Below are 17,419 nucleotides of genomic sequence, written 5' to 3' on the forward strand. Positions count from 1 at the left end.
GATTTGGGGATCAGTGTTGGAGGTGGTGTCTCCATTATCTTGTTGATGTACCATCTGTGATCAATTAAATGCAAATGGTGGAGTTCACGTTCTTCATCTCCCTCCTGCTGGTCTGGATCCAAAAAGCACACTATTGGACGTCATAGTGTTTGTTCGGAAAACGGTTACGTGCTGGCTAATAAAGGAAAGGATGTTAATCTGGTTATGCATTCAGATAGCGGATTTGCGACGATTAGAGCACAAAGGGATTGTTGAAATCGGATAGGTTGGCGCAAGACAGGAAGGGTGGCATCGTTCATCTCGTATATTTCGCCAGACTTACGGATGTAGAAGGGGAAATATTTACTGAGAACGTCCCCAAATGAGTTAAATTTCAGGTGGGTTCGCATCGCCAGCGATGTAAATCAAAAACAAGGCTGTAGGGTGTTTTCTTCAAACAGGCCATCATGTCCAATAGTTAACATGTTTGATCAGAGAGAACGGACAGCGGTTGAGAATACACGAAAATATTCTACAACAACCTTCCCTCCTTGATGGCCGATGAGCTTGTCAAGAAATTGGAACCCCACGCCGAGTCTATATAAACTAGTAACCATCCGTTGACAAACGCTGGCTATAAACATGTCCCAATGGCCTATCTCCTCTGCACCCAAGATCAGGCGATACTTGTGTCGATGCGTACTGGATTTGTGATGCAGGTCAATTTTGCATGCTGCGTATGCTAGGGAGAGTCAACAAATCACCAAGGCTATAAATATCGCACTCAAATGACATCCCTTAAAAAATATAATAATTATTTAGACACATATACGTTGTGTCATACGCCTATAGAACCCACCAGAATTCGGATATATGTAACCTTTCTGAAAAAGTCGAAAGCACAAAGAGTTGGCCCCTCCATATTAACTAGCTTGGAAGTAGATTATTGAAGTGGACTGTTGAATTAAAGTTTTTGTCAGCTGCAGATCCCAGAATGACGCTGGGCAGACTAGTATGGAAGAGGATTAGTGTGGCGCCTTGCGTCAGCCATTTCCCTAAAACTAAATTGTTTTAGAACACTCTATGAAGGTGGTAGATATATGAATTAGATTCTTAATATCCAGTCCAGTAAATTTCTGTGAGGCCCATATATATTTGTTTTCATTCTTTCGTAATTCGGTCTTCATGTTATGCTAGTCCCACTCACCCAAAGGTATAGGGAATTACAAAAATATCTAAATTTAGAAGCCGGACTCCCGGGCGCTCAAACTGATGTGGTGACGTTGTGTCGGAACTGGATAAAGTCCGAATATTGACCCAAATACTGAATATCAATGAAATAAATTGAATTGCTTCTTATTACTCCGATAATTACATGATAAGCAGGCAGTATTTATAAGGAAGAATATGCTTGATTATACAAGCGGGGCAGTGCCCTAATGCGCAGCAAGGCAATTTCGAAGAAGGCGAAGTAAAATAGGCAACAAGGCAGATTATAGCATGATGTCATCTCTGATCCTTGATATACGAGATATCAGCTCCGACACGTTGTCTATATATATCAACGTGTGTACTTCCCACTACTCTTGCTGTCACCACCACTATATCCTATCATCCTGTAGCCACCTCTTACAATTCTAATCGCTCATAACCTTACTCGAGTGGCCCGTTGATACGCAGGCTCACTGAATAACGCTTGCGAGATTATCCGAACCACGCAAGATGACGTCCACCCACGAAGGGCCCTGGGGACCAACCTGAATCCTCCACTGCCTCCGAAGATCACGCATACGACTGCAACAACTGAACAACCAGATCCGCGAATGAGAACAGCAGCCGGCTATCCTACGCGCACGCAGCGCCTTGATGAATTGAAATGCGTAGATCTGTGAAGATTCGTCTGTCGTGTCCCGGCCTAGCCAGAAAACCGCTGCTGAGCCACCGCCCGCCCGCCCGAACTATAGGCGATAAGGGCAATAAATGGCCTGGCGGCAGCGATGACGAAGCGCCACTGAGACTAGAAATCAAAGGGTACTACAAGGGAAAGAACATGTTAGAATTTAAGGACTACAAGGATCGCATGTTAACCCTCTTCGCACGACATGATCTCAGGTGTGGCAATTGCAGCTGTAATATCACAGCTTATGGATGATGGCCACTGGCACCCGATCGCATTTTGGTCAAGAAAACTCACGGAAGCGGAAAGACGCTATCAGGCATATAATCTGGAAATATTATGGATTCTATCGAACGGAAGATCGCAAGATAAATGATGCCAAACTATACCTCGATGCTCGTGTTAAACAGAAGTGGTTAAACTTCGTAGCTGCGTATGAGAAGTGTGATGGAGCAACGCCGTTAACCTTTTATGATATGCTACCGCATCTGGAAATGCAGCTAAATGACCCGGAGAACCAACGTCGAATGGCAAGCCAACGGTTTCAGGATGCCTATCAAAAGGAATGGCAGACAATACGCGAGTTCTCCAAATATCTTGAGGATTGGGAGTATTACTTACCTGCATATACTGAGGAACAGAGAATGGATAACTTGCGAAGCAAGGCACTGCCTGAAATACGCAAAGAATTTCTACAATACCCCCAATATCCCCCAGATTATGATGAGCTTCTACGGCGGATGCAAACGATTGAGGAGAATATGCCAGAACGACGGCGGGCGATCCGCAAAGGGAAACCTGTGATATTTATAGGCAATCGATATAATCCCAGAATGAGAGGTGGCTACAGGGTGATAGGATGTAGTGGTGGTGACAACAAGAGTAGTGTGAAATACGCAAGTTGAAATATATATATATATATACACTAATGTAGCAATCTCTTATGTTCAGAGCTAATCGCTTTGGATATCGGCGAGCATTATATAGACAATGTTGCCACTACCTTGCAACTCCAATCATTTTCCATTACATTCGGGCGCCTGGGAGTCCGACTTCTAATACAATAGGAGGATTTGGACACTTGCTATATGAAATTCATCTAATCAACATTTGGCTCTCAAGTATAGTCATCCTCACTACACAGTAATGCTCTCAGTGTGCATCTAGCTTCGGTGTGTCTGCAATACTAATAGTCCTTCTATCTTCTTACTTATTATCCTACGAGTACTAGTAAGTATCCTCTAAGTATCTTGACTGACTGGAGGGTTCATATTTGATCATCCTTTTCGCCAAGAAAACAACTCGTCAAGAGTTTGTAGAGCAGGATTGAGAGTGATTATAAGCTTCTAAAAAATTAATTGAGAATTGTAAATTTTTTAGTTTAGACAAGAATTCGTAATATCTTTCAACACGAGGCAAGCATACAGTTGAAACTTAAGTCGGGGCCGTATCCTGGTGGAAAAGGATTGACAATTATCACCCCCTTCCCCTGCAAACTGTAGAGGGGCTTTGATATCTCAGATAATCTAGTATGCACAAGAGAATAGTATAGAGTAGGGGTTTTTCTTGGCCATTTGGATTCCCTTAGAACGATGGTTATTTTGTATGTAAAGCTATTTGGAAGGGTCCCTCGCCAAGGAATTTATTGAACTGTGGTCACGGGATTGAAAATCCTTGGCATCATTTGACATTTGATCTTCCAAGTGACAACTTTGCCCTCCTCAGTCACTCAATAATAACATCCATATACATACTGTGTTGACATTCAATACTTATTGTTATTCTTTTCCGCCATAGATACTGACCGACGTCATATATCACAGTCGATTCCGGGGCTGTTGATTGCTCCAATGATCTGGTGATACACAATATACCTGTTCCGCCACACAGAATGGTAGTTTTGAAGCAGAAGTAATCCAAATGTTTCAAAATTTTAGACGAGTCATTCCAGCCTATCACTTCTTAGTGTCCAGGACTACTCAGCGATCGTTTAGCAGGCATGATGGACTGGTAAAAGTTCAGCGAGTGAGGTTCAAAAGGCCATGGTTTAGGTATGTAATATCTATCAAGTTTAACTCCATCTATGGGTAAAATAAACTGACCAGCATACAAGAAGAGGGATATCCACGATCCTCACGGCGGTCGTTGCGACACAAGTGTATTTCGCGCTCATTGGACCTTCACTAGATCGTTTGGAGGATGTGGATGAAAATATTGATGAAGACAGTTCCCTGCAATCAAAAATCCATACTGAGAGGGATAGGCACCGCGACAATGACGGTGTGCCATTCATTCCAATCGGCCTTCCCTATTCCGTACCTGGTGGACTGTATACTGAAAATGATCCTGAATGGAAAACGTTCAGGTCATATGCACTTGAGACAACCAAATTTAAACAATTAAGAGGTAAAGATCACTCGTTCCTGCATAGCCCTTTCTGTCAAAATTCCAGATCCTCACCTCCCTCCAGCGGAGTTAGTAGCCCAAGCGACAGCGATCGTGAACCGAAAGCCTACGGTGAAAGCTATTATCGATGTGACTGGTTCGCCGCTTAAGCCAAACAAATACACCACTATTAGGCCCGCTTTCCCCAGCGAGAAGCCGTCGGGCTATGTCCAACCGGGGTAGGTAACTTGCTGGGGCAATAAAGTGGTTGAGCTATTCATTTCTGCTAACGATATATCGTGTAGATTCGAGCTTAGAGACGACGACATAGCATGGACGACCCGCCCGATACCAACAAACCGTGGCGACTGGATTCGGAGCGTATTCGAACCGTGGCCCCTTGTGATTTCAACCTGGGCAGCTGGGGAGTATTTGGTAACAGCAAAACTAGCAAAACTTCGAAAACTATTAAGGGTTGCGTCGTCAGACCTGGGTGAAGAAAAAAAGGTCAACAATCAGCATAGCAGAACCCATTCGAGCTCTAGTGGCCCGTCCGATGTTGTTAGATCCCGTCAGAAATATCCCATTACAACCGAAACAACTCAGGCAGAAATTGCCAGACATGGGAACTCCACGGATTTTGAGCCTCCCAAGCCCAGTTCAGCTCTGCAAAAAGAACCTGGGGTACCGGGAGAGCCGGCCTCCGACTTCCGCAACGCCATGAAAATATTTACATTATTCCTGCTGCTAACCCGGCGGAAAAACACAAACAAAACCCCGCAACATGGATCCTTCAAGATGAATGGCGTTGTCAGATTCAGAGGCCCTAAAGGTGGCTGTGAAGCTCACGTTGTGGGAATCTACGAGCCGACCACGAAAAACTGGTATATGATAGAAGTACAGATACTTCACACATTTCCTTATAGATCGGATGCCGCTAACAGGCTACCGCCACAAAGAGCGGTGCTGGAATCCAATGTGCCCGATTCTTGAAATTTTCATGATCCGACCAGGCTAAATGTGACGCACTTGTACATGTACATACATACAATTACTATTAGCACTGCTTTTCCCCTCCTTCATGACCAACTTTCACCTGTCTAATCATTTCTGTCAATTTCCCATGGTTTCTCCTTCCCAGCGGCTGTCGCTTTCTCTAGACACTCGATTGACTGTTTTCTTCTTGCTTACGCCACCTCTTTTATATACTTTACTTTCGAATCGGTGTTTATCTCAATTGGCTGGTGGTGGCGTCTAAGGTGTTTTGTTTTACATTAGGAACGATTGGGTATTTTTTCTTTGCTCAAGGGTGAATAAATTTGTCCCATGTAAGGTATGCGATATATATTGAACTTGAGAAAGGAAAATCTCATACACAGACATGTCCCCAATCGGAAAGACCAACACGTGCTCAAGAGTCTGAGAATGCACTTGTACATGGATTCCTATAGTCAATGAACCAGATTCCTGTCCTGTAACGGGCCAGCAATCAAATAGAAATGGCCCTATTTGGGGTGGTACTTCCAAACACTTAGTTGAAAACCTCAAAAACATCCCGATGCATCCGACACAAACTTTGGGGTTCTAGTAACAATTGAAGATGAACCTTTGAGCCACAACAGCCATGGAGCCTGGATGAGCAGGGCTCGAACATCGGCTTTTTGCTAATCGATACTATGAAGTTGTTGTCATCCTTGTGCATACCCGCTATTTCGAGCCGGGGTATGATATCATCATCCATGGTAAGCAGTTGTCATAAACAGCGGCCAACCCCTCCTTGTCAACCCCTCCATGTCAACCCCTCCTCCATCTACACAACATCCCGCATATATAATCTTCATTGCATCCGCTGACTACGTACATTGAAGAAGCCAATTTTCTATATCTGTTCGGCCGTATCGAAAAAGTACCTTCGAACGAATCGTCCAAAATAAAACGGAAATGACCCTCGCACCTAGATTTGCTGGCCAGCAGCTCGCCGCCGGAGGCTTCGTGGGCACTAAGCACACGCTGGAAATTTGTTAGTTGGCATCCTATCTCCCCTTAGTCCAATTCATATATATTATTGCGTAGGGCACATAGACTACAGAAACCACATGATAAACATGGCACAATGGCTAAATGGCTAGCTAATATTTTCCATCAGACTTGGATTATGTTTGTCCCGTAAGACCTCTTACTTTTCCCCCGTCATCAAATCATTCTGTGAATATTTACTAGTTAACTAATATGTATATACGTATATATATAATCTAGTTCTCCGCCAAATTATTCCACACCTTCTACCCACTAATAACCGCGTTCCTCAACAACCCCAACTCCGCATCCTCCAAACACCTCCAGGTAATATTTCGCCAACAAATCCAGCCCTGGCACCCTTCCTCAACCCTCACACACGAAGCGGGATTAGCCGTCCTCAAGCTTGCTCCGGAGAAATTCTGGCCATTCAGCGCTGCGCTATTCTCCAAACAGAAGGAGTTCTTCGATGTGAGTGTCGTTAATGAGAAGAGGAACGACACGTATGTGCGCCTGGCAAAGATCGGGGCCGAAGTCGGTGTTGATGAGGGGGCGATGTTGAAGTTGCTGAAAATTAGCGATCAGCCGGATAAGGATGGGAATTTGAATATCGGGAATGGGGTTACGACTGATATGAAGCTGATGGTCAAGGTGTGTTTTAACCCCCTTTTGTCTCTTTGTAGAGATCGATCCATTTAGCGGTGGATGTTAACTTGATATATTCCAAAGGCCGCGCGGGTGGTTGGAACGCATGTTACCCCTACAGTGTTCTTTGATGTAAGTTTTTTTTCACGCGGTGTGTTTATACAACCGTTGTTGGAAGTTGATGTTTGGAGTTGATTGCGGTTTTAGTAAAAATGAACTCTTCATGCTAACCAGAGCATATTGTTTTTCTTAAAAAGGGAGTCGAGGAGAGATCCATTAGTAGCAGCTTTACACGCGAACAATGGGAGGAATGGCTTCAGAAGAATGTCGTTTGATTATTATCGGTCCGTTGAGTGACTTTAGGAATATCAGAATCAAGGAACGCAAAGACGATGCCTGGAAATTCTGACGATTAAACATGGGAAGGACAACTATTTGTGCAAAGGAGAGACTATGGATTGACGCATACGTGTAGCATCTAATGAGAATGTGAGAGGGATGTGTTGGAACGGGCTCACGTGGATTTTTTTTTCTCTTTCCGCAACATAAAAACGAAGATGGAAGTGAAAATCAAATATCTATATGGGAATAAAAAAACAGCAAGGAGAGTCAAACAAACAAATCAATTGATTTAAGGAATCTCGGAAAATATTGCCTTAATTCCCAAAGTCGATTTTGAAGCCTAATCCCGAAAAAGTATGAATGGATCACTTGAGATCTACATTACTCTTCGGAGACCTGGCTTGATGATCGTGGACAAATGCAAGAACGCCCAAGCATATGTCGTTAGTTGTTTTTGTGTTCCTTTTGGAGAGATGAGAGAGTCCAGGTTAACTAATTCGTGGGCGGTTGGTAATTAATTGGTCGCCTGTATCATACCAACCAAGTCAGTTATGTGAGACAGAAAACTATAACAAAACAGAACATTGTCCATCTGGGTGGTGAAACGAATGGAACACAAAAACTAACTTGAAAAGCAGAATGTGGGGCTCTGGTTCGTGGACTTCGTAATGTTCCCAACCCAAGCTCTAAATGAGGAAGAGACATGGCCTTGTCAGCTTGTTCCACGATGGTTATAACATCTATAATATGTACCAGACAGGATCGAAATACCTGCGTGATGCCCAGGCCCCTCCACTCCTCCTCCCACAGCAACTTCAGTGTCCCCTTCGATGTATCGAAATAGTCGGTAGGTATCTTTTTAAGCATATTTTTGGGCAGCTGGACATGGCGATATTCGAACTCGCTGTCTGAATATCTACACAGATGGAGTTAGACTGGAAGGGGTTTCCAAATACTTTTTTCTTGGTTTGCTCTTGGCTTCGACGGATTCGTTTCTTGTACAACCCCCAGAAGTGTAGACTCAGATACGCGCACATACCTGGCGGAATAATGTATGGCTTCGATAAACTCCTCCAATTCCTGCCTCTCCGGCTCCAGAAGTAGCCGGGGTTTCTTATTCCTTCGGGAGTAGTCGATGTTCATGGTTTCAAAGTGTAGAGAGTTTTCTTTTTTGCACGGAAAGAAAAGGAAAGAAAGAAAGAGAGAGAGAGAGAGAGAAAGAAAGAAAGAAAAAGAAAGAGAGAAACGATAGAGATAAATGCCAAACAAGTTATCTAGGTAAATCGGTAAATAGCCTTCTCGCGCGTCAAGATCGTGATCGTCAAGGACAAATCCAGACGCGGGATATAGTGGCCACTGGGGGAGATGATTGTTGACCGAGACACGATGGACGATCACACAAGAAAGCTATTGTAGATGAGGAGGAACGATATCCGACAAAGGTGTTTCTGGATGCCCGTGGCTCTAGCAGAAAAGACAGAGGGCGTGTGTGGAATGCAGATGAAGGCCTGCGGCACCAAACGAAGAGGGGAAGCGCAAAGCTGTGAAGTTGCACCTTTTTCCGTTGGAAGGTGGGGGGTTTGCTTTGTTTCGAACCTCGCAAGCAGAGGCCAAAGGAGTCCAGTAGCAGCAGCAGTAGAACAGGAGAAATGGTGTGTAGGGAAAGGTTGGAGTTGGGGTTGGCAATCTGTAGCAATGAGGGACGAACACCAAAAGTCTGTACTTGGTATTTATTGTACGGTTTAGGCATGCTGTTTACAGTCTATATACAGAGCAGTTACGTAAATTACAATGCAAAACAATGAGACAGTACCCCTGCATGCCGTACCGTACCGTACCGGCCTGTTCTGGCCTCTGTGGCTGTCCGGTCTCCCGTAGCGAACATCGAGATACCTCGTAATCGGCGCGCTCCAGCATCATCGTGAGTTCGAACGCCGCAGGTTGCGCTGAGAGATCCAGTTCCGCCATTTTTGATCAGAACCGTGGCCCGTACTCTTGTCTTCTTTGGCTGTACGAGCACTCCTACTACTTGCAATTCTTATGTCCGACTCCTCTTTCCCATCCCCTCGCCACACCACTGCGAACCTTTCTGCTCTGTTTCTCGGAGCCCGCACCACACCTATTCCCGGGCAGCCTCCACAAGCATGACAACAAAACGACGGGGAGCCGTCGCAGGGTCTCCAGAGGGACCAACAAAGGGCCAGAAGCGGCGCAGGACCTCAGTAAGTCTGTCGCTCTGTTTTTCTAGCATTAGTTTTTGAAAGTTGGAATGGATTGTTTTAGAGACAGGAGGGCACAAATGCGATCTGTTGCCCGACTCCCCGCTAGAGACCCCACCTACAGCTCAACTCATGTTATCGTTGTTTTGCCTAAGTATATGGACTAACGGCTGATACGACTAGACTTTTGTCCCCGAAACCGACGAAACTCCCGAGAAAACCACAGAAGCCGGCTTAGAATTACTCGCGCAAATCAAACAAGCTACGGATAAACAGTAGGTGTTTGGAGCTCCGGCGGAGCCTTTCCCGATTGACTCAGCATGGAGAGGCTGACTTGTAAACTTTTTGAAATTCTGCGATAGTGGACAACTTGTTGCAACTGAATTTCTTCATCTTCCTAACCGGGTGAGCTTCGATGGCCTCTCCATTCAACATGATTTTTTTTTTTTTTTTTAAAAAAAAAAAAGAAAAAAAAGCCGACTAATCCCCGTCCTTTCAACAGAAAGAGAACCCTCATTATTACCAAGCAATTCGGCTTCCTATTGCCTTAGATATAGTGGAGGTAAGGTTAAATTTTCTATGAGCAACTTTGTGATATCTTTCACGTCGAACAATCATTGCGCAGGTTGGTCACTGATGCAAATATGTTGCGATGTCTAGAGCAAACTGAGGAAGCACCAATACCCTTGTTTGACTCCTGTGGAAAGCGACCTCCGCAGAATGGTCAGCAATGCCAAATACTACAATGATAAGGGTTCAATGATTTTTTCGAATGCAGAGCGCATACGGAAACTAGTCGCAAATAGAATGCCCACGATAAACCCAGCATATAACGATCCGAATTACGCACCATTTGCTACTCCTATACCTGAAGAGGATGGAGATGATGAAGAAAACCACCAGTCCCCTGAAGTGGGCAATGTGGAGGATGCTGGCGGAGAAGAAGAAAAGAAATCCACAACCGAGACGCCTGCCCTGGATCAGGAGGACGAGGCAAATGACAACGAAATATTCAACTTTGAGGGGGAAACCTTCGAAAGTGCCCAGGAAAAAATAATCGCGGGAATGATGCGACTGAAAGATTCAGAGTGAGTCGACTTTGTGGTTATGCGCGGCCAAGCTTCTGCCTAGTTTGAGCGAGTACTGATACCCCTTCAGCGGCGAAGAAGTCTTTTTCCCTTTCCTCAGTATGCCAGATCGGAATTTGTACAAGGAGTATTATGAAATAATCAAGCACCCCGTGTCCCTAAGAGCGATCCTCAAACTCGTTCGAGGCACAGATGGACGGAAGAATTCTACGAAAGCCACCCCGTTTAAGACGTGGGACGCTTTCGAGGAAGAAGTAAGCTATATCTGGCGCAATGCCAGGGAATTTAATGAAGATGGGAGCGAAATAGTCGCCCTTGCTGGTTCTCTTGAGGTATTTGTCGTCGAAATGCATGACTTTTCTCCCATGTATTGATTTTGCTGACCGAAATTCTAGGAATATTTCCTTCGACTCCTTGCAGAGGCACGAAAGAAGATTCCTGATCCTCCATCCACCCCGAATGGCGATAGCACGGGTCCTCGTATTAAACTTCGCATGGGAACCACGAAAACTCCAGAGCCAGCACCGCAGAAACTGACTTTGCGACTTTCGGGGAAAATTGCTGGCCATTCGACAGTCATGGAACATGGTCAAGGTGGTGTTTCTATAGATACCGAAGCCCTACGTAGGCAGAAAGAGCACGTTAAGGCAAGTTCAAACGGTTTGGATATGCCAGATCGACCAACACCTCCAAGGAGAAACCTAAGAGATCGATCTGGCTCTGGAACAAGGGTCGCATCTATTCGAAACACGCGCTCGCAGGACCAAGAGCAACAACGACACGTAGCAGGAGCATCACCTGGCCGACCTTCTTCAGCCGTCAAGACTGAAGGCCCAGGGGTATCGACTCCCAATCTCAGAAGTTTGTCTAGTCAAGAATCCATGAAGCCGTCCCGCGATGCTTCCGGCTCTGCTGAGCCACCGAAAATAATGGCCCCATTTACGATCGCCGTTCCCATTCAGCCTAACAACGCACACGAAGTGTTGCAACCAGTCAGTTCCAGTTCACATCCATACCCGTCCCCGGCCCCAACTGCGTTTCCGATGAACATAAGAGCACCACATCTTGGCAAAGGTAAGCGTCCACATTAGACGAAAGGATATCCCTTGAAAATAATCAGCAGAGGAAAAAAAATTAAATTGAAGCATTGAAATTAGGCCGTTTGATATCCAACGTCAGGTTATTCAGCCATCCAAACCTCGACCTGCGACAATCATTTCTTCTAGACATCCCACCCTCATCAGCACAGCTACAACAGTCAATAACGATCAACCTCCCGGCAAAACACCACATTCTCTGCGTCTCTCCAACGATTATCCCAAGCTCACTACAACGAACGACGCAGCTCACCGTTACCATCGGCAGCCAACTTCTGTCACCGATGTTGTCACCGTCACGAACCATGGACCCAACAGAACCCTATTATGAGGTCCGACTGGGTGTCGGCGTTACCAAGATTGATATTGAAATGTCCTCTTATGCCACTCGAGGAGGAAGTGGGTTGAAATCATCACCCGGTCAAGATGCCGAATACGAGAGGTTGACGGTCTATGCTAACCTGATGAGAGCGTGAGAGCAAGTGCTAAATTAATCAGGGGATTGTCGCTAGACATCTTCAGACTTTTTTTTTTTTTTCCTGGCACTTCTGGCGAGAACTTGTGTAACAATTTTTGCACATATATTTTATTACTTTCCGTCTCTCTTTCTCCCTGTTTCCTTTGTTTCCTTCATTCTCTTCGATTTGTTTTGACATAGTTTTGCAGCGATATCCGGCGCGTTTGTGACCTTCGGGTGACTGGGTGGCAGATTTAATCTAGGGCGGGCCAAATTCCAGGCGTTCATGCGTTTTGCAGCTGATATCGTTCTTTTATTTCTTTTATTTCTTTTTTCAACGGGGGTATTTCTTTTTCTGGTACTGTAGTACTAAGGGTCACAAAGCTATCTACAGAATAGCAGCTAGGGAATAATTTACAACTGATTATACACAGCTAATTGATATTTTATATGGGTTATTCCTGCTGTTGTTCAATCGCAATGTTAACTAGTTAAGAGGGAAAGCCTCTGACTAAGCATCCATTGCTGGCAAAATGTCCCAAACAGGCTAGTCTCACTACGACTCGAAAATTCAATTTTTAAAAGGCTATTTTTTTTTTTTAAATTGTTTGGCGAAAAAAAAAAAAATCAAAATCAAAATCAAAATCAAAAAGATAATAATACTCATAAATAAAAAACCATAAACCTCCACAGAATCTTCACTGTTTTGATTTCTTATCTCCATACTCTTCACCTACCGCTCTCCTCCCTTCGTCGTTCTCCTTCCCTCATCCCTCTTTTGGCATTTCATTGAATAAGTTTAACAAAGAAAGACATATAGCACGTCTTTTCATTATGGCTGAGGAAGTTTACGAGGGTGCCATCGGCATTGATCTTGGTGTGTAATTTTTTTCCGTTCCCGTAACCCCTCCAGCCTGCCTGTTTCGCAGAGCACAACCCGAATCTAAATTATATATTATGGAGGATAAGGCATCATGAATTGATTGAATATAATTGCTAATATTACCTTCCTGCATTATAGGTACTACGTACTCTTGTGTTGCTAACTACGAGGGCAGCAATGTTGAGATCAGTATGTGTTTCCTCCACCGCACAAATCTGCAGCACACACACACACACCATACACACACACACCCATATATATATTCCTCCTCCTCTCCCGACAAATTTCACCCTTGGATTTTGACGCATCAGTACGCTAACAATGTCTTTCTTTCCCTCCACACAGTTGCCAATGAGCAGGGTAGCTTTACAACCCCTTCGTTTGTCTCGTTCACCGATGATGAGCGTTTGATCGGTGAGGCGGCTAAGAATCAAGCCGCAATGAACCCCAAAAACACCGTTTTTGATATCAAGTGAGTTTGTTCTCCCTACGAGTAGGGCTCTTTTTGATACGTTTATTTAGCCGAGGGAGTGGCTACTAACCGGGATGGTTTCCTACAGGCGCTTGATTGGACGGAGGTTCGATGACCCAGTTGTCAAGAAGGATGTCGAGTCGTGGCCCTTCAAGGTCATTGAGCAGGGCGGAAACCCTCTTGTCCAGGTCCAGTACTTGGGCGAGACCAAGACTTTCTCTCCTCAGGAGATTTCCTCCATGGTCCTGATGAAGGTGCGTAACTTGTTGCTGGTTGTTATATATACACGGCTCTGCATAAGTACTCACTCAGCATTGCGATTGATAACTAACTTGCTTTCCAAATAGATGAAAGAAGTTGCTGAGACCAAACTCGCCAAGAAGGTGTCAAAGGCCGTCGTTACTGTCCCAGCATATTTCAACGACAACCAAAGACAAGCAACTAAGGACGCCGGTGCTATTGCGGGCTTGAACGTCCTCCGTATCATCAACGAGCCCACCGCTGCTGCTATTGCCTATGGTCTTGGCTCTGGCCGCTCCGAAAAGGAGCGCAACGTCCTCATATACGATCTCGGCGGGGGAACTTTCGACGTTTCCCTTCTAAACATCCATGGTGGCGTTTTCACCGTCAAGGCTACTGCTGGTGATACTCACTTGGGAGGACAGGACTTTGACACCAACCTCCTGGACCACTGCAAGAAGGAATTCCAACGCAAAACGAAGAAAGATCTCTCTGGTGACCCCAGAGCCCTCCGCCGTCTTCGAACCGCTTGTGAACGTGCGAAACGTACCCTCTCTAATGCCACCCAAACCACTATCGAGATCGATTCTCTGTTCGACAGCGAGGATTTCAACACTCAAATTACGCGAGCTCGTTTTGAGGATTTGAATGCAAAGGCGTTTGCTGGCACTCTGGAACCCGTCCAGCAAGTCCTCAAGGATGCTAACCTTGACAAGAGCAAAGTTGATGAGATCGTCCTTGTCGGTGGCTCTACCCGTATCCCCCGTATCCAGAAGCTCCTCAGCGACTTCTTCGATGGCAAGAAGCTCGAGAAGGTATGAGCTGCATTAACACGCTAAACCCTGGCCTTTCACTGCCCTTTTAAGTTGCTTGACATCTAACAAACGATACAGAGCATCAACCCTGACGAAGCGGTGGCTTACGGTGCGGCGGTGCAAGCGGGAATCCTCTCCGGCCAGGCCACTTCCAGTGATACTAGCGATCTTCTCCTTCTCGACGTTGTACCACTGTCGCTCGGTGTTGCGATGGGTTAGTCACGGTTCACCTACTTTCATATACTCTTTTGAAGAAACAACTACTCATATTTTTATAGAGGGAAATATCTTCGCACCGGTCGTACCCAGAGGTCGCACAGTACCTACAATCTGCAAGAAGTGAGGAATCTCCTTCGACAATTTCACAACTACAGCCACTAACATATATTCCTTCCATTTCTAGAACCTTTACCACCGTTGTCGATAACCAACAGACAGTTAACTTCCCCGTCTACCAAGGAGAACGCACCAACTGTGAAGATAACACCTCACTGGGGGAGTTTACCTTAGCCCCAATCCCTCCCATGAGGGCCGGAGTTAAGTAACCTATTTCTCCCCTAACCCTTAACCTCTCCTCCACTGCTAACATCCCTATAGAGGCCGCCCTAGAAGTCGTATTCGAGGTTGACGTCAACGGGATCCTAAAGGTCACCGCAACTGAGAAATCCACTGGCCGCAGCGCGAATATCACAATCTCCAATGCCGTCGGCAAGCTCTCCAGCACTGAGATCGAAAACATGATCAACGGTAAGATATAACCGTCTTCCCCTGTTTCTAAATATATCTCTATCTATATGTACATACCATATAACAATTTAAAATTTACATTCACTGACGTACATATCTACAGACGCTGCCAAGTTCAAGTCCAGCGACGAGGCCTTCAGCAAGCGTTTCGAGTCGCGCCAACAGCTGGAGTCTTACATCTCGCGTGTCGAGGAGATCATCTCCGACCCAACCATGTCGCTGAAGATTAAGCGTGGTAACAAGGACAAGATTGAGTCTGCTCTAAGTGACGCCATGGCCCAGCTAGAGATCGAGGACTCCTCGCCCGAGGATCTCAAGAAGAAGGAACTCGCCCTTAAGCGATTGATCACCAAGGCAATGGCTACCCGATAAACTTTTATTTTTTTCTTATGCTCCGTCCGCCTCTCCTGTTTCCCGGCTTTGCTTTTAACAACCAATGTTCCCTGGTGTTTAATAACGTTTTTTTAAATTAAAGAAAATGGGAGAAAGGAATGATAGAAACATTTTCGTATGTTATTTTTGCCTGCGCGTGTGCAAGAAGGGCCCTCTTGGTTTTCTCCGTTCCTGTGTCTGTCAGTGCCCTGTAATGATCTCTTCCTTCCTTCTAATGAGATTCTTTCCTATCTATCCTGATCGAACCGAAGATGCAGCGAATTATTTTCATTTTATTTCTTTACATGCCTGCTGTTCAAGATCTCAGCTCCCTTTTTTGTTTGTTTTAACTGTCGGCTACCCTCAAAATGGGTGTGATGTTATGAACTGGAGGGCTCGTCACGCCCTTTTTGATGTCCTTTTCTACTCTTTATGCCCATTGACGCACTGCACTTGTTTGTCGCTCTCATAGTGGTTTCCACAGCTACTAGAAAAAGTTTTGTTATTTTTTTCTTCTCTTTTTCCTTTTCGTTCCTTTTCTTTTCGTTTTCATTTTTATTTTGAACGGCCTGATATTTGCTCCGAATAAGCTTGAAATAAATGAAAGGCATATATTCCTCATAGCCCTCATAGTCCTCATAATAAACTTGGGGGTTGATTTTCCTTCTAGGCTAGTTTCACTGGTAGTTCCAATCCTGTCTATGTGATTGTTACTGTTCAGGTGCCTCAGTTTTCCAAGGGAGCGCACCACAATGTTGATTTATACCGTTCCACGGGTCTAAACGAATTTCTTTCTTTCTTTCCTTTTTTTTTTTTTTTTTTTTTTTCGGTTTCGTCGCTACACAGACGCTAGATATGACCGCTCCAATACTGCTGACATGAAAAAACTCACCCCTGGTGTACGCAGGTTTTTGCGCTACCATTTATTATTTCAAATTTTCGAAAACCTAGTCGAGGACGGTGATGCTCCGTGCGTCTAATTTAGAACTTCTACACAAACTGCATAGCGCAGTAGCAAGGCAGACCAGACCGGTGCCAAGCGCAACCCGGGATGTGGGGCCGATTCGGCTTGCCGATGCTGAAGCTACCACGGTCGGTTGGTGTGTAGTCATCCTCGTGTACCGTGCAGCCTACCTAGCTAAATTGTGAAACACAAACTGTGGTCAGGAAATCGACAGTCAATTCTTCGGTATCAATCAAGAGAATGGTCTGGGCAACAATTAGGGATTGAAAGATTCAAGTTAAACTGCGATGAATGACTTATCCCGATGTACAGTACAGTACGTCGGCAATAATATCCAGCCAGAGGGGGGAAGGAGGATCGAGGGCCAGGCATTAATTTGTACGGTCTATGAAATGGCAGAGGATTTCGACACAGGTTGAGGAATGTGCCGATTTTATCAAGAATGATGAAGATACTAGTATCGGTCATGTCGCTGAGACAAACCCTCAAGCGCCCCCCAGGTCTTAATTAACTTCATCTTCCGCAACGAAGCGGCTGCTACTCTAAGATATGTATACGTCTCGAACACAGCTTCTTGCAAATGCCATTCGACTCACGAATGCCACCCTCTCTTCCGTCAATGAAATGTCATCGTGTCCCTCACCGGCTTGATCATGGACCCTACCCGGCTCGATATCTGTGTTACAGGTTTCAAATGCAAAAATGAACCGTTTTCCACTCCGGCCCTGCGACTCGTCGATCTTGCGAATATGAGAATATGTCCGACTCGGCATCATGAACTCTTATTTTGGCATCTCTGAC

The 17,419-nt window shown here is 45.1% G+C and overlaps 6 protein-coding genes across 6 annotated transcripts; 5 read left to right on the plus strand and 1 right to left on the minus strand.

Annotated features, from left to right (window-relative positions):
* Nucleotides 1-1,855: 1,855 nt before the first annotated feature.
* Nucleotides 1,856-2,943, plus strand: HCAG_00801 (predicted protein; the record flags this gene model as incomplete). Its single annotated transcript, XM_001543705.1, has 3 exons — nucleotides 1,856-2,091; nucleotides 2,196-2,758; nucleotides 2,864-2,943. The coding sequence occupies 3 exons, from the start codon at nucleotides 1,856-1,858 to the stop codon at nucleotides 2,941-2,943; spliced, it is 879 nt and encodes a 292-aa protein (XP_001543755.1).
* Nucleotides 2,944-3,796: 853 nt separating this feature from the next.
* HCAG_00802 (predicted protein) lies at nucleotides 3,797-5,254 on the plus strand (the record flags this gene model as incomplete). The annotated part of the gene is made up of 4 exons (XM_001543706.1): nucleotides 3,797-3,927; nucleotides 3,990-4,282; nucleotides 4,347-4,500; nucleotides 4,567-5,254. The coding sequence occupies 4 exons, from the start codon at nucleotides 3,797-3,799 to the stop codon at nucleotides 5,252-5,254; spliced, it is 1,266 nt and encodes a 421-aa protein (XP_001543756.1).
* Nucleotides 5,255-6,202: 948 nt separating this feature from the next.
* HCAG_00803 (conserved hypothetical protein) lies at nucleotides 6,203-7,257 on the plus strand (the record flags this gene model as incomplete). Its single annotated transcript, XM_001543707.1, has 5 exons — nucleotides 6,203-6,281; nucleotides 6,408-6,427; nucleotides 6,518-6,928; nucleotides 7,007-7,054; nucleotides 7,180-7,257. 5 exons carry the CDS (start codon nucleotides 6,203-6,205, stop codon nucleotides 7,255-7,257), a joined length of 636 nt encoding a protein of 211 aa, XP_001543757.1.
* Nucleotides 7,258-7,756: 499 nt separating this feature from the next.
* HCAG_00804 (hypothetical protein) lies at nucleotides 7,757-8,407 on the minus strand (the record flags this gene model as incomplete). The annotated part of the gene is made up of 4 exons (XM_001543708.1): nucleotides 7,757-7,790; nucleotides 7,892-7,950; nucleotides 8,036-8,180; nucleotides 8,304-8,407. 4 exons carry the CDS (start codon nucleotides 8,405-8,407, stop codon nucleotides 7,757-7,759), a joined length of 342 nt encoding a protein of 113 aa, XP_001543758.1.
* A 1,001-nt stretch (nucleotides 8,408-9,408) lies between these two features.
* HCAG_00805 (predicted protein) lies at nucleotides 9,409-12,144 on the plus strand (the record flags this gene model as incomplete). Its single annotated transcript, XM_001543709.1, has 8 exons — nucleotides 9,409-9,486; nucleotides 9,667-9,758; nucleotides 9,846-9,888; nucleotides 9,986-10,045; nucleotides 10,144-10,571; nucleotides 10,642-10,825; nucleotides 10,967-11,645; nucleotides 11,729-12,144. 8 exons carry the CDS (start codon nucleotides 9,409-9,411, stop codon nucleotides 12,142-12,144), a joined length of 1,980 nt encoding a protein of 659 aa, XP_001543759.1.
* Nucleotides 12,145-12,959: 815 nt separating this feature from the next.
* HCAG_00806 (heat shock 70 kDa protein) lies at nucleotides 12,960-15,654 on the plus strand (the record flags this gene model as incomplete). The annotated part of the gene is made up of 10 exons (XM_001543710.1): nucleotides 12,960-13,002; nucleotides 13,147-13,197; nucleotides 13,354-13,480; nucleotides 13,569-13,734; nucleotides 13,828-14,535; nucleotides 14,614-14,749; nucleotides 14,814-14,874; nucleotides 14,939-15,071; nucleotides 15,135-15,282; nucleotides 15,386-15,654. 10 exons carry the CDS (start codon nucleotides 12,960-12,962, stop codon nucleotides 15,652-15,654), a joined length of 1,842 nt encoding a protein of 613 aa, XP_001543760.1.
* Nucleotides 15,655-17,419: the final 1,765 nt, after the last annotated feature.

Source organism: Histoplasma capsulatum, genomic scaffold, assembly GCF_000149585.1.
Source record: "Histoplasma capsulatum NAm1 scaffold_1 genomic scaffold, whole genome shotgun sequence".
NCBI classification, from domain to species: Eukaryota; Fungi; Ascomycota; class Eurotiomycetes; order Onygenales; family Ajellomycetaceae; genus Histoplasma; species Histoplasma mississippiense.